The sequence below is a fragment of the Athene noctua genome, chromosome 18 (genome assembly GCF_965140245.1).
Source record: "Athene noctua chromosome 18, bAthNoc1.hap1.1, whole genome shotgun sequence".
NCBI lineage: Eukaryota > Metazoa > Chordata > Aves > Strigiformes > Strigidae > Athene > Athene noctua.
This window is the reverse complement of record NC_134054.1, coordinates 6636823-6651536: the sequence shown is the minus strand read 5'-3', so window position 1 is coordinate 6651536 and position 14714 is coordinate 6636823. Positions and strand designations below refer to the sequence as shown.

General features: G+C 51.0%; 2 protein-coding genes across 9 annotated transcripts; both read left to right on the top strand.

Annotated features, from left to right (window-relative positions):
- The first annotated feature begins 4 nt into the window (after positions 1–4).
- Positions 5–4449, top strand: TEN1 (TEN1 subunit of CST complex). Of its 5 annotated transcripts, none has more exons than XM_074921811.1 (4): positions 5–36; positions 2034–2140; positions 2260–2486; positions 3524–4449. In XM_074921811.1, the coding sequence occupies exons 2-4, from the start codon at positions 2055–2057 to the stop codon at positions 3658–3660; spliced, it is 450 nt and encodes a 149-aa protein (XP_074777912.1). In that variant the 5' UTR covers positions 5–36; positions 2034–2054; the 3' UTR covers positions 3661–4449. The 5 variants fall into 5 exon arrangements, with proteins under 5 accessions (XP_074777912.1, XP_074777916.1, XP_074777913.1 ...); XM_074921815.1 differs by having other exon boundaries at positions 2260–2417; positions 3524–4447; XM_074921812.1 differs by lacking the exon at positions 5–36 and adding an exon at positions 48–216.
- A 1954-nt stretch (positions 4450–6403) lies between these two features.
- Positions 6404–11494, top strand: CDK3 (cyclin dependent kinase 3). 4 transcript variants are annotated; one of them, XM_074921823.1, is made up of 7 exons: positions 6404–6549; positions 7531–7608; positions 7958–8078; positions 8576–8746; positions 9165–9266; positions 10065–10268; positions 10647–11494. In XM_074921823.1, the coding sequence occupies exons 1-7, from the start codon at positions 6422–6424 to the stop codon at positions 10767–10769; spliced, it is 927 nt and encodes a 308-aa protein (XP_074777924.1). In that variant the 5' UTR covers positions 6404–6421; the 3' UTR covers positions 10770–11494. The 4 variants fall into 4 exon arrangements, with proteins under 4 accessions (XP_074777924.1, XP_074777926.1, XP_074777925.1 ...); XM_074921825.1 differs by lacking the exon at positions 8576–8746; XM_074921824.1 differs by lacking the exon at positions 9165–9266.
- The last annotated feature ends 3220 nt before the right edge of the window (positions 11495–14714 follow it).

Genomic DNA, 14714 nt, shown 5'->3' with positions numbered 1-14714 from the left:
CCCGCGGGCGGCGGCGGCGGCGGCAGCAGCGGGGTGGTGAGCGGCGCGCGCGGGCCCGCGCTAGAGCGGCCTTTAAGCGCGCGTGTGCGCGTGCGGTACCGCGCTTGGCATCGCGCGTTAAAGTGCGCGTAGAGCGGGCTGTGCGCGGCCCCGAAACGCTGCGCTGAATGCCCCCAGCGGGCTGAAGCGGGACCGGGAGCGCCGCGTGTGTCAGGCGTGCGTTACGCGCGGCAGGGTGGGCTGAGGAGGCGGATGGCGCTGCCGCTGGGGCTGGGCATGCAGTCGGTAGCACATTGTGCATGTAACGGGCTGCATTTGGGGCCAGGCGTGCGTTAAATAGAACACAGAGTGCACTTAACGCGCTGCGTCTGCAGCGAGGCATTTAACAGTTAATTAAACACATAGTTCATTAAATGCCCATATAGCATGCTGCATTTGGTCATGCATTAAAAATGCATTAGGGCTCTAAATCTGCGTATAACGTGCTGCGCTTGGGGCCAAGTGCATTAAATGTGTGCATTAAATGTGCACGTAAGGTGCTGCAGGTGAGGTTGAACATTGCATTAAACAGTGCATTGAATGGGCTCACAGCATGTTGCGGTTGGGGTTGGGCATGTGTTAAAAAGTGCGTTAAATGCACATTAAGCATCTTGCATTCCTGGTTGATCGCATCCTCTGTGATTCAGAAGCAAAACTCAAGCGATGCAGGATGGGCCTTTGCCCTGCTCGGGAGGTGCAGAATTGAACCTGCTTTTGAAAGCTGGGTTAGGTGAGGCAGAGAAGCAGGGAACTGCAGAGTGAATGAGATTTCTGCCTCCAGCACTGTGGTTTGGGTCCCTGCCAGAGGGGTTTTACAGCCCGCGGTGGGTAAGCACAGCCTTGCAGGGGGCCATGGGGCAGCCAAGCCCGTAGTTCAGGCACGAGCAGAGAAGGGGTGAGCCAACATCGCCCTGGTTTCGGTCACCTCCCATGGCAGTCCGCCGTGGGATGGCGGTGGGGTATTTTGCAAGGTTTCAACCCCCTGAGCAATGCATGGGGTGGGCAAGGGTCACCAAGCATTAAAGCCACAGGGTTGCAGCTCAGCGTATCCCCACTGCTGCACAATCAGTATTGGGGGGTCCTCAAACCCATTGGGGTGGCCTCACGTGTCTGAATTGCAGGAGTCTCTGCCTGGCCTGTTGTGCAGTTCTTGGGGTCCCAAGCAGCAGGGCAAGAAACCAGAGAGAAAATCAGTAAATGGAGCATGGAAACGCACTGAACACAGGCACCCTGCAAGGGAGGTCGGAGGGAAAATGATACCAAAACCCACTTTGGGGCACAGCCAGCAGCTTGGCTACAGCACTGGCTGGGCAGGATTAAGATCTTTCCAGAGCTGCTCTGCATTCCTGCTTTTCTGTGCGCTTTGTGCTGTGCTGGTGCCTGTGCCAGCCCTGCTCCACCACGGGACCTCCCAGGAGGTCCCACCTGAGTATTGTCTTGGGGTGAATCATTCTCACTCATCACTGTCTTCTAAGCCTTACTAAACTACTGAAGAAACCAGGCTGGCCTGTGTCCAAGTATTTGTTCTTAAGCTGCAGGATCAGACACTGCCAGAATTTCTTATCCCACAGCAGGAGAACAGACTTGGGATCATACCTTAAATCTGGCTGCATGGTACCCCATCACCCCAGCAGCTGGGTCCGTTCCTGCATCTCAGTCCCTCACACTCTCTGAACTCCTCACTCACCTTTTTTCCCACTTCCTTAACCTTTCGCAACTCATCCATAGCCTGGGGAGACCTGGAGGATCTGGTGGGCTGCCTGTTGCTGTTCACGCTGGATTGTGGTGGCAGAAGGTAGCCCCTCTTTAGGCCAGGATGTCTGGGGCTTGCACATGCACTGAGTTGCAAACAGGACTTAGCAGGGAAGCTATGAAGCTCCTGCAGCCCCTGCATGGGGGGCCCTAGACAAGGAAGGAGTTTTGGGGCACTTTTACCTAGTAGCTGGATCAGATTACTGGGGTGGCGTGAACTCAGATCTTCTGCTTTACTGCAGGCCCAACAGGGGTTGTGTGAGATGCTGCCAAGTGCTGGTATCTATTACTTCCCATGGGAGATCAACAGCTCAGTCCCAGACGGGGAGGCGCTGAGGACGTTTGGCAGGTGAGAAGGGTTCCTCGCTCTCCTCGAAGGCCAGGCCTTTCCTTTGCTGGCTCACCCCCCTCCCTTTGTTTGTAATTGTATCTCTGCACTGCTGATCTCCCCAAATTGATCATTCCCAGGTTATGCTGCTACGACCTGGTCCGGTCTGAAGCTGTTCTCACCGCTCAGCACAGCTCAGCTCAGTACCGGGTCTGTGTTGACACCAAGCTTGTGGAGCCGTTCCAAGCCCAGCTGGGATCTTGCTACATCGTCCTGGGAGAGGCTGAACATAGGGAAGGTAAATGCTCCAGAAGCCAGTGCCCATTGCTGCTCTTCATGGTTCATCAGCTCCTTCATAGCTCCCTGGGTGCGTGGTGAGATACTGTCACTGAGGTTAGTGCTGGCCATAGCAGGCTCAACTCCTGAAGCTGCCTCTGCTCACACAAGCGTGTGATTCAGGGCAGGAGCAGCCTGTCTCTCCCCAGTGGCCATGAGAACAGCCACCCTTATCTTGGTGAAAATCTGGTGCTCTGGCACAGCTTTCATTAGAGACAAGAAGCACCTCAGCAGCATCACTGAGCTTGTGAAACCTGTGCTAAAGCCTTCTGGCATCATTGCCAGCCACCACATTGTCTTTGCTCCAAACATGGCTGATTGCAGCAATACCTCATTGCAAGCTGGTTGGGTTGGTCTTTGCCATCCTTGAAAGATCTAATTATACCCCTGCCCCCAGACACAGGGCATGAGGAATGCAGGCAGGCTCTGTCACGCAGGGCACCCTGTTGTCCTTTCCTGGGGTGCCCTGAGCATTACTTCAGCTGCACAGTCCTTTGTATGGGGAGTTGATCTGGGCTGGGCTGTGAGGTTGTGAAGCAAATCCCAAGTGTTGTCTTGGCCACACCTGATAATGAGCATTCACATTCATGCCATTGAAATCCTCAGTGGCATGTGGAAAGCCCCACTCCACGTGGCATTTTACTGCTGCAAAATTCCTATAGAAAGACATGTTATATTGGTCATTACAGCTTTGGAGTGAGTTGCAGGGGTGGAAGGGGAGCAGTCTGAGGTGGTGGTTGTGTCACCAAGGTTTGGCCAGTTTTGTTCAGCTTTGTGTTGCCATTTGAATGCTGCTGATGAACTGTTGGTTATAGTCAGCATTCAGCCTCTTCTGAGCCCAGCACGTCACTGAATTCACCTGCTCCTGGGCCTGCTGCTCACATCAGTGGAGGCACGTGGCAAGTCCTGTCTCCTGCAAGTTCTGAGTTTATGGTTATTTGGCCAGCCAGAGCTATATGCTGCCTGAGGGAACCTGTCTGCTTCCAAACTAATCTGTCTGGTTTTCTTTGAAAACAGAAAGAAAATTTGTATTTTCTTTTATATTTCTATACCTGTTTGTATTTCCAGGTGAGGGCCTCGTAGTAAAGGCACGAATATTCACCTGTGTGGAAGGGATGAATGTGGCCTTGCTGGAACAAGCCATACAGGAGCAGAGGAAATACTTCAGCGAGAGGCAGGAGTGGATGGGAAGCAGTACATCCTGACAGCAGCTCTGAGAACAGCCATACAGTGGTCCTTGCACTGCCATTTGCGACAAATGTTAAAAGTAAATTTAGAGGATGGGTTTTTGCTGTGGCAAATAGCAAAGTCAAGTCACTAAGCAGGGAAACACTTGAAGGCTGTGAGTCAATGTGTGACTGTGGGTTGTTTGTTCATGACAGGTGTCATCACTGAAAATAGCTCTGGGAAGCAGGTTTGTTGTTTGTTTAAAGTGGTGATTAAGGAAAGGGTGGCTTGAGTTGTACTGGGCCTTCTGTAATGCAAGGCTTGGAGACATCAGGAAAAGGAGAAGTCTCCGAAACTCCAAATCAAATGAGTTGAACAGCTCACACCCACGTGTGGCCAAAGCACAGCGTTACTGTTGGCAGATGGGAGGTAAAGGGCATTAGTACAAAGTTCATTTGCCCTAAGTGGCTGTGGGTCCCTGAGTGCATGCATTTGGTTACTGTGACTCAGCTGCCACACAGGAGCATTCCTGGCAAAACACTCACATATCTGGACTGACCAACAAAGAAACAAGAAGAACAAAGAATGACTATTTTCAGTAGCACCAGCCTCTTTGGATTTTCAGGAGCTGGTGTCCAAGGTGAGAGGTTGACTTGAGCTCTAAAATAAATATTTGTAGTGCCCTGAGAACCACCACTTGACTTCCTTCCTTGACACAACTAAGTTTAGGAGACCTTAAATCACTATTTTTTGAAGCATCTAAAGGTTTTGATTGATATTTTCTTTAATAAAGATGAAAAGAGAAGGCAGCCTGTCTCTTACTGATTAAAAATCTCTTTCTTGATAAAGCAAATACATTAGCCCCTGTAGAATCCCCACAGATTATTTTAGAAAATTTAGCAATAGGGAATTTTCCTCCTATGTACTAGGTGTGTAAGGAAGTGCTTGGCTTGGAAAAAGTTGCAAGAGAAGGTGAAGTTACATCAGAGCCACTCTGGTTTAAGAACACAGTGCCAGACCCACCTAACAAACCATCAACAAAAAGACAAAAAATCACTAATGTGAGGTGAGAATAAAGTGTTAGTGCAAAAGAGAGAAGACTTGCGTGTGCTATCCCCAGACCTGGAGTGTGCTGAGACTGTGGTTTGCAGGGGAATTCAGCCACCTGCAGCCTTTTCTGCTTTTGCTCAGATACTCTGGTGAGATGTTCAGAAAATAAGGACTGAAGGCATACAGTGCACAGCAGCAGATCAAAATGCAACAGGTATTGGCAAAGTCCCCTGTTACCAGCAGGATTGATTTAAGGGGCTGAGATGGCTCAGTAATTACAGTGCTTGCTATAATCTTTAATCATAGTTTAGTCTTACGTTTTTCTTCACACAGTTACAGAGATCCAAAAGTCCTGCCTCAGCACACTCTCTGTTCAGCCCAGATCCAAAATCATGATCTCAAGAGGCAAGATTTTAACCTGGTTTTGTAAGAGACAATGATGAGTCTGTCATGATGTGTTTATGTTTACACGTCATCTCCTGACTGTTCTCCTATTGTCCTCCCTGTGCTTAAATTTTATCCAAATGGCCAGGTTTGCCTGGAAATATTCAAGATGCCAAGATTAGGAATATCCAAAATACCAGGTTCCTACAAGTGTTACAAAAAAACCCCCACAAACCCAACCAGCCAGGAAGAGGAAGGAAAATTTGGCAGTGACTCCAGATGGAGATGTGAGTGCAAACAACTTTCACAAGCCACCAGCGAACCCACACAGGAATTTGCTATGGCCATGTGGATCGCTTCTCAGCCACAGAGCAAGCATGCTTTTCTTCTTTCAGATTGGCAAAATCAGGATCAATTTAGAAAAGATTTTTGAATTGGTATCTCAGCAGTGGGCTAAATCAGTCCTTTTTAGATCACCTAAATGTTGGTGTCTGTGCTGTGGACCCACACACCCAGTGGGCTGCTGTGTCCTGCAATGCCCACCCAGAGACATGGAGCCCTCAAGCCCTTCAGAAGACAGTCCCTGTACCTTTCCTGCTGCCATAATGCATAATACTTTTTTAATCTTCTGTCAGCTGTCAGTCAATGTTTAATCCCTCCCCAAGGACATCTTCTGAAAGACTGACCAAGCAGCGCAGCCCACGTTGGAAAGGTTCAAGGAACAATTGCACAAGACCCAAAACCCCCAAAACATACAAACAAAAAAATACACACACACACACACACTGCCCCTCCCCCCCCCTCCCCACCCCCCCCCAAAAAAAAAAAGACATTTCCATGGTGTGTTTGACCTGAGCAGGTCTAAGGGAACCCTAATTATGCACCACATCCCCTTGACACCAGGCACAAACAGAGCTGGAGAACTTCCCCCGGCCTCGTGCAGGCCCTGCTGCCTTTCCTGCAGGCCCAAAGCCCTTCTTTACAACCATTTTGCTCAGTTTTTGCTTTAGCCAGCACACTACACGATCTGGGTCACAAGCAGCCAGTCCTGGGCAGTTGGTGCACAGTGTGTTTGGCTCTTGGGGTCTGCTCGAAGCCCCCCCAGAGACCCCCCCACCCCCCCAGACACCTGTCAGTGTGCCCAGGCAGCCCCGTCTGCCTGCACCTGCCTCAGTTCAAGGCAGGTCCCTGTGCTGGGGGAGCAGCAAGGGGGGACCCAGACCCCAAAAGCAGCTCAGGGGACACACAAGGAGAGCAAACATCTTCTGCATGTTTGAGGATTTTTTTTCCTTTTTTTTTTTTTTCTTTCCCCTCAGAAAGCAGCACCAGCTGCCCCCACTGCTACTGCAGGCCTGAGGCAGCACCATGGATACTTTCCAAGAGGCATTTCACAAGGTGGAGAAGATCGGGGAGGGCACCTATGGCGTGGTGTACAAGGCCCGCAACAAGCGTACGGGGCAGCTGGTGGCCCTCAAGAAGATCCGCTTGGACTCGTGAGTGGGATAAAGCCTCGGCCCTGGGGCTGCCATGGCCCAGCCTGGCCCAGTGTCCACCCGGCCTGCCATGGCACCAGGCCGGCTGCCTCCACAGCATGGCAGCAAGAGGGGGCCCAGTTGAGAGGGGGGGATGAGGAAGGCAAATGGCTCCTCTGGTGCTGGCAGTGCTATCTGTGGGGAGATGGCCGCCAGCTGAGCCTAGCAGTGCCCCAGCCCTGCCATGGGAGCGAGCAGGCAGGCTGTGAGCCCAGCCCAGTGTCTAAAATGGCGCAAGAGGCTCAAAAAAGCCTGACATGAGGAAAAAAAAAGTCTCTATCAGCTCATGCAAGCAGCTAGGGCCTCATCTGGCACTACCTGGCCCTGGCTCCATGGCACAGGGCAGGGGGAAGGAGCCACCATTTTGGGAGGTGGCCTCTCCCTCAGGGGTGTGGTGCCAGGGCCTGGTGAGGCTCAGCCTCCAGGCAGGGCCAACTTCAACCCCTCCAGGGTGGGGGCTGAGCAGATAAAAGTTTATTACTGTTCCCCTGAGTCAGCCCTGCGCTGACTCCACAATGAGGGGTGTCAGTGTGGACTGGGGGCCATGATGGTAGGTCTGCACCCCATGGTGGCCCCTCGGGGCAGTGGAGGGGGCTGCCTGAGGGACAAAGAACTTTCATCTGCCACCTCCAAAAAGTGAGGCTTGGGTATTTAAACTGTCATTGCTTCTCCAAATGTGCTCTCAGGTGCTCCCAAACAAGTCCCCAGAGTTTGCACTGTCTAGGTGACACCCTCCCTCTCCTTCTCCACAGCTCTATTTCCCCCTGCCTCACCCAGTCCACCCCATGCATGGCTCTGTCCCAAATTCAGGGTGCCCAGTGTAACAGACCCTCCCCTGGGCAGGCAATGGGGTACGATGGAAGGGAGAAGGGACTCAGAACTCTGATGGGCTGTGGGATCCCACTGGGGGACAGGGTGCCATACAGCCCCTCTCTGCTACAGGGAGACAGAGGGCGTCCCCAGCACCGCCATCCGAGAAATCTCACTGCTAAAGGAGCTGAAGCACCCCAACATAGTCAGGTAAGACCACCAGCTCATCATTGATGAGCTCCTGCTCAGGGAGCTCTGGGTACAGGTACCAAGAGGGGTTTTCCTGTCCTTTCCTGACTGCACAGACAGGAGAAAAATAAACAGGAAAATGCAGGAATCACTTGCATTTCCCTGATTCTCAGAAATAGCTCACAGCACTGCCACTTCACTCCAGCAACACGGGATAGACCAAGCGGCTGCTGCCCCATACTAGATGCTGCTTTTCCATCTGCCTCTGTCTGCTCTAAAGGACTCAGAGGCATCTGTGGGAGGAAGGATGTTTGGAAAGGTATGAAGATGCTGAAAAGTACTTAAGGGCATAGTTGTGCTTCTTTTGCAGGCTCCTGGATGTTGTACATGGACAGAAGAAGCTCTATCTAGTGTTTGAGTATCTGAACCAGGACCTGAAGAAATACCTAGATTCATCCCAAACCAGAGAGTTTCCTTTAAGCTTGGTCAAGGTACAGTGTGGAAGAAGTGCTAACAGGCAGGGCAGAGACCATGTGTTCTTGCTGCCTTCTGCTGAGCAGAGCCAGCACTGAGCTGCTCTTACCCAGACTGCATCTGGAAGAGATACATCCTTGGCTGGAGACATTCAGCCTCTTGGATCTCAAACATTTCAGCTGGGAAAACTTCGTGGTACTATTGCTCAGTGCATTTATTTCCCAGTTGTTTCCAGGCTTTCCAGCTCATCTCGCTGCAGAACAAACTGGTGTTAAGAGTGCAACTGAGGGATCTGTTACCAATTTCCTTTGGACTGGAGTCTTTCTGTCCCCATGTAGGGTGGGAGCAGTCTGTGTCCATCTCTGAGTAGTGACCCGCAAGCCTGGTGTTGCATTATAGCAAGGGCTTTTTTCCCCATTCAGGTCTATAAATGATCCAAAGTGTGTTGGTTCATGTGATCCAGCTTTCAAAGTGGTTTCACCATGGCCTTGTCTGAAATCTCTTCTCTCCTTAGAACTACCTTTTCCAGCTGCTGCAGGGTGTGAGCTTCTGCCACTCACACAGAGTTATCCACAGGGACTTAAAGCCACAGAACTTGCTCATTAATGAAGCAGGAACAATCAAGCTGGCTGATTTTGGACTGGCAAGAGCTTTCGGAGTCCCCCTGCGCACATACACTCATGAGGTATTGTTGAGGCTCCCTGCCACCTAAGGGTGGAGTACAAAATCCATAGTGGGTGAACAACAGCAGCATCACAAGTTACCCATAATGGAGGCACAGCTGTACCTGGGCACGTAACCTAACCTACAGTTAAGGGACTACCTCGTGTCCCCACAAAGTGTGCTGACTGCTTCTACCCTAGCCTATCTGCAAGCTGGGTTCTCACCTTCTCTGCACAGGGTATATTTATTTGTTCTAGAGTGTCTTGCTGAAGAATGATCTGTTAATCCCAATCTTGCTGTTACAAAGGTGTCTGTTACTTCAGTGTGGCCTTGGCACACACTGATTTGTACAGTCACCTTACAGCTGAGAGGGGAGGATCCCATGCCTCTAGTTTTACCCAGGGAAATTAGACAAAGCTTGTTTGTTGGTTTCTTACCAGGTGGTGACTCTGTGGTACCGAGCCCCTGAAATACTGCTGGGATGCAGATACTACTCGACCGCTGTGGATATCTGGAGCATCGGCTGCATCTTTGCAGAAATGGTAGTGTGGGTTTAAACAGTCTCTTTAATGAGCAGGGAGGATTCAGCTGCAATGGGAAGAGGGGAAGGAGCAACAAGATGCCAAAGATCTGTGATACTGTGGTCCCACCCTGTGCTGGGGTGTGTTTTATGGGAAGTCCACCCTGAGGGTTAGCTGATCCTTAGCTGTGGGCTCAGAGCAGGGACCTGGCAGAAGGCAAAGAAGCCTCTGTAATCCCGTTGGAGTTTCAAGTACACAAGAATGTGATGCCTCTCCTTCCAGAAGGGTAACTTCTGTCTTGTTGCTGCAGCATTATGATTCTGGGAGGAGATGACTCTCTTGCAGATGTCCCCACAGCGGTTTGCAGAGAACTAGCACTCTCATAACATGGCAGAGTGGATCTCTGAGGGGGTCCATACTGCACTTTGCAGAGCTTTTGCTATCCCTGCAGTGTAATAGCACTATCTCTAGCTCCCAAAGCCCCCAAGCTGCAGATCAGCAGAGTCTGGGCAAGTAGGCAGGGACGGAGCTAGCCTGCAAGTGAGAGTGTTAGAAAACTCGAGACAAAGCCCTCTTTGGGGCCCATCTAAGGGACCGACTGAAAGAGGGGCAGCCTCGGGGAGGCACAGATCCATTGAGAGGAGCTGGAGACAAGCAGACACCTGTGACTATTCCAGCCACTTCCTGGAGGAACAGCTGCATTGTAACTGCCCTGGTCTGTGCAGTTTGCATCTGCTGGAACAAAGGGTTGCTTGCAGTGGGAAATAGGGCACACAGCCAAAGGAAAGGTGGGAACTGGTGCGCTTTTTTCCCCCCCAGGTTACCAGGAAGGCCCTGTTTCCAGGGGACTCTGAGATTGATCAGCTCTTCCGGATCTTTCGCACCCTGGGCACTCCCACCGAGGTGACCTGGCCTGGGGTGACCCAGCTGCCTGACTACAAGGGGACCTTTCCCCGGTGGACAAGGAAGGAGATGAAGGAAATTATTCCCAACTTAGATCGAGATGGTAGAGACTTACTGGTGGTGAGTAAGGACTCAGAACAAGACCAGGGACAGACAGGACCTTTCCAAACTGGGCAAAGAATTATTTGGCACTGACCTACCTGGAAGCACATTAGCTGATCTGGCTCTGACACTCCTCCCTGTTATTGCAGAAACATGGAATCATCAAATAGGGCTCAGTCCTGGCTCTGAAGCAGGACTGGCATTGCAAGTGCCTCTAGGAAACTGCTGCATTGAGTGTGGAGGAACCCTTCTAGTGTAATCCCCATGGTAATTTCAGCTGGCGGTTACTCCTGAAGCCCAGAGAAAACAGACCAACATTTGTATCTGGGCCCAGCCATAGGAAGGTGCAATTATGTTTTTTAAAATCCTAAATCTTCTGTGTTTTTCCCTCGGCAGCAATTGCTCCTGTATGACCCCAGCAGGCGCATCTCAGCCAAGGCAGCCCTCAATCACAAGTTCTTCTGGAGAAGTCCTCAGAGCCCTGAAGAGCGCCGCGCACCGCAGAGACACCACAGATGAGAAGACACAGCTCTCCCCGTGCACTTCCAGCTCCGGGTAGCAGCGGGACCCAGGGTCTCATTTCTCGGGAGGAGCCTGGAGAGGGACGTTCTTGCATTTAGAGACTCTCAGCCCGTTGCTGGGGGCAAGTTTGTCTGGGTTACCGCCAGCTGTTTTACAGAGGTCATGTGCAGAAGGGTGAGGGGTATTTATCAGTGTAAAACACTGACATGTAGATGAGAGAGCATCTTTCTGAGGTTTGTCCTTGTGTTAATCAGCGAGCTAAGGGGACACAGTGACGTCTGTCTGTCCAGCACTGGAGCATCCCCAGGTCTGTCGGTGGCAATTTCTGACACCAGGGTGTGCTGGAGCTCCACGTTGGGCAGGGGAGAGCTTCCCTGCCCGGCCCTTTGCTGCTGATTTAAAAGGCTGGGCTTGTCAGCACTAGACAAGTTGTTTAATCTGAACTGTTGAACAGAGCTGACATTCTGCGGTTTCACAAGCTGAAGAGCCCTGTCAGGTGTCTTAATTTGTGCCGCAGAATGGACTGAGAAGCCAAAAGATCCAGTTATCATAAAGCACATGTTGTGTTTGGCTGGAAGCAGTAACAGCTAAAACACTGGCTTTCCATCATCCGACCAGATTTAACACTGTTTCCTTCGCTTCATTGTCTTGGACATGTTTTTGCTGTTCAAATGTTTGGAGAATCGTCACAAACTTTCAGTGTGGTTTTGACTTTTTTTTTTTCTTTCAGTGCAGAAAAAAAAATAAAAGCTTGCCATTTGTTTACAAACCTCAGTGTTTATTGTTTGGCGCAGCCCATTGGACTAGTGACGCAGGACAGTCTGGCTGGTCCTTTTTTCCACAGAACTCTTCTCCCTTCATGACCTCCTGCACTCTTTCTTTTATCCTTTCCAGCCCAAATCCCTGGCAGTTGCAGAGATGTGCTCTCAATTCTGTTGTGGAACAAGGGGCTGATGGTTCTGCAGCCACGTGCTGTCTTGGTATGGTAAGGTGGGCTTTCTTTCCACCACAGGTTGCCACAAACTAGTTCAGAATTATATTCTACTTATTTAAATACTCAAAAGACAGGGTTTTTACTTAGGGATGCCAACTTTCTGCACACCTGTTTTTCATGCACGTGCACACACATGTGCTCCTAATAACTGTGATCCAAAGAATTGATTTCAGCACAACCCGACAGGTCTCCGAAGCAATCACATTCCTAGAGCTTCATGACAGATAAACAATGCAGTAAAGGAGAGAGGTGGCTGCACACACAGCTGTAGCACAAACCCCCTTCCCCACCTACCACATACCAGAGAATTTGCACAGGGGAGAGAAACCTTCGAGTCCCTCCTGAAAAAGCCCTTCTCAGCCCAAGACCTGCCTGTCTAAAGCCAAGCCCTGTCATCCTTTGCCCTCCTCCATCATTCACTCCTCCTGGCCCAACAAAAGGCAGTGGGCAGCTCTGCTTAATTCCTGACTTCAAAAAGACTTTTGTCAGCCCTACTGCAGCAGCCGCACCTCCTGACAGATCCCCAACAGTGAAACCCTGGGGCCTGTTGCTCACCTCCCTGCGGGCCCTGCCGCGCTGCCTGGCTGTACTTCCCCTGCAGGTTTGGAAGCCACCAGGACCTGGGGAGCTCGCTTGCCTCTGCAATTTGTTTTTTTTTAGGGGGGGGGGGGGGGGGGTGTGCTTTGCTTTTGAAGCCGTTGTTAGGAGTCACGCTGGAGTGGCTGCCTGGAGAAAGCTGCCCTGCGCGTGTTTGGGAGGAATGGCTTTGTGATTGAGCAGGGGAGAGTAGGCAGCTGGGCCCACGCAGCATCTCGTGGCCTCTGTGTGGTAACACCCATCCGTGTGAGACAGGGGTGAATTCGGCTATGGGAATCATATCCCTGCCTTTTCTACATATTTTGAAGTCAATTCATTTTGTATGGACAATTCTCTTGTTTGCTTTATGCAAACAAATGCTTGTGTTATACCAGACAAGCTGTTTGCAGAAGAGCTTGTTATTTTTTAAAAAAGATCTGCATCAAGAAATAAATACCAAGGACCTTAATCCAGTCCAGAAACAAATAAAAATACTACAGCTCATCTAGCCCAACAAAATGAAGCAACAGGCTGAATTTCAAACGTTTATGACCCAACCCCACTGCCAGCAAAGGGAACCAACAACAGCCGTGTTGAAATAACTGCTCTGGGAAAGCCACGATGCAGCGCCATTGCCCTGTGCCCGGGAAGGGAGGAAAGGCACTACCCGGCCCCTCCTGAGCAGCCCACAACCCTGCCAGGCAGCTGGGCTCTGGGGACACACCAGGAGGACATGAAATGAGCTCCTGTCTACAGCTGAGAACCACTTGATAGCAAAGAAAAGGATTTTTAGTGGTTTTTTTTTCTTAAAAAAAAAAAAGGCAGGCCAGCCTTCAAGGGGGACTGCTCAGCCAGGTCCACTGCTCAGCTGCCTATTCATCTCTAAGCTTTCAGCCAGCCTTGGGTAAATACCTCCTACCACGCAGTTAGGGAGCACTTTATCCAAAACGATTAACTGACTGCCTAATTACCGGAACTGCAACTCCCTTAGTTACAGAGCATTCCCTAAAACCATTTCATCAGCACTTCAGGAAAGAGTCACCACATGAACATTGTACTGCTTTAAAAAAACAAGCACAGTTTTACCTCATTTGCAAGGGAGCAGCAGGAAGGAGGGCAGTCCTAGAGCCCAGCACCCTGCCCCACAGAGCCAGGCAAGGGGAAGGTTGGCAGCAAACTCACCTGTGGGGCTGAGCCGAGCTGCAGAAAAGGCCCCATGGCTGATGGATCCTCCCTGCTTTCAGCCAGCCAAGGGGAGCAAAGCCAAAGCACAGCAAGGCGGCTCCCAGCAGCTTTGGAGAGCTGGGACCCAAGGACTGCAGGGACCTGCACTGGTCCCAGGCTCCTTGGTTGCACTGGGTCGTTATCCTCACCTGGCCACGTTCCTGTGCACTGATAGCTGTTGGTCACCCTGGCAGGAGGCCAGGGCAGAGTTTCTCTCCTGATGTGTCCGCTGGTCCCCCACAGCTCAGCTCCAGCCCTTGCTGCTGGTCCAGACCAGCCAGGAGGGGGGTGCGCAGTTCCTCATGTGCCAGCAGTGCTCTACCAAGAGGAGACAGGCTGGGAAGGGATGCTCTAGAGTGTGTGCAAGAGTTTTCTCCATTGTAAACCAACAACTTGCCCCATATTGATCATGGCAGCAGATGGCCGCAGACACCAGCCATAGGCATGACAATGAACACAGACCCTGCAGAGCACAGGACAGAGCCTAGACAGATCTTGAACTGGGAACTTGGTGTTTCCATAGCTGGAGTCAGATTGTTAATGCTGAGTACCACCTACCAGCAGGAAGGTAATGGGACCTGTGATTGTGCTAAGCTTGCTGGCATGGGAACAATTTCTTCTTGGAGCCCAGACTTCAAATCCCAGCTAGGCTGTATGGAAATAGAGTATGCTGCTACTCTGATGGGGGAAGAAGGGGGAGAAAGCCTCTACCCTTATGGATTCTTTTGGGTATATTTGAGTTCCCAAACAGCATCAGTTAAAAGAGCCCTTGGGAGAGGGGTTAGAGCAGCTCATGGCAAGAGAGTTATTTTTCTCATCCTGCAAAGCCGGAGGATGCTCCGCAGTGGGGTAGATACTAGGGAAGAACATTTGGAACATGAGACTTGCTCATTTCAGCAAGGGCTGAGCAGTGGAAGTTAAACAAAGGAGTAAAAGCTCACCTAAAGAAATAGCAAGTGGAGATTTTCCGGTACTCCTGGGTGGATCCTGCAGCCAAAGGATGTAGAAAGCAGATTCACGTCACCATTGGCTGCACGTATCATCAGTCTGCTACTGAAGGTCATCCCTTCCCTTGCAACACAGCTGCCTCTCTACAGGTACAGGACAAGTCCCCCAAATCATCTACTTCAACAGGGTTTGGTTTTGCT

What these genes read in the sequence shown, in the direction of transcription:
- TEN1 (XM_074921811.1), top strand. Translation starts at nt 2,055, where the DNA reads ATGCTGCCAAGTGCTGGTATCTATTACTTCCCATGGGAGATCAACAGC. An exon ending in GCGCTGAGGACGTTTGGCAG is followed by an intron (nt 2,141 to 2,259) that starts GTGAGAAGGGTT and finishes GATCATTCCCAG; the next exon opens with GTTATGCTGCTACGACCTGG. An exon ending in GCTCCTTCATAGCTCCCTGG is followed by an intron (nt 2,487 to 3,523) that starts GTGCGTGGTGAG and finishes TTGTATTTCCAG; the next exon opens with GTGAGGGCCTCGTAGTAAAG.
- CDK3 (XM_074921823.1), top strand. Translation starts at nt 6,422, where the DNA reads ATGGATACTTTCCAAGAGGCATTTCACAAGGTGGAGAAGATCGGGGAG. An exon ending in AAGCACCCCAACATAGTCAG is followed by an intron (nt 7,609 to 7,957) that starts GTAAGACCACCA and finishes CTTCTTTTGCAG; the next exon opens with GCTCCTGGATGTTGTACATG. An exon ending in TTCCTTTAAGCTTGGTCAAG is followed by an intron (nt 8,079 to 8,575) that starts GTACAGTGTGGA and finishes TTCTCTCCTTAG; the next exon opens with AACTACCTTTTCCAGCTGCT.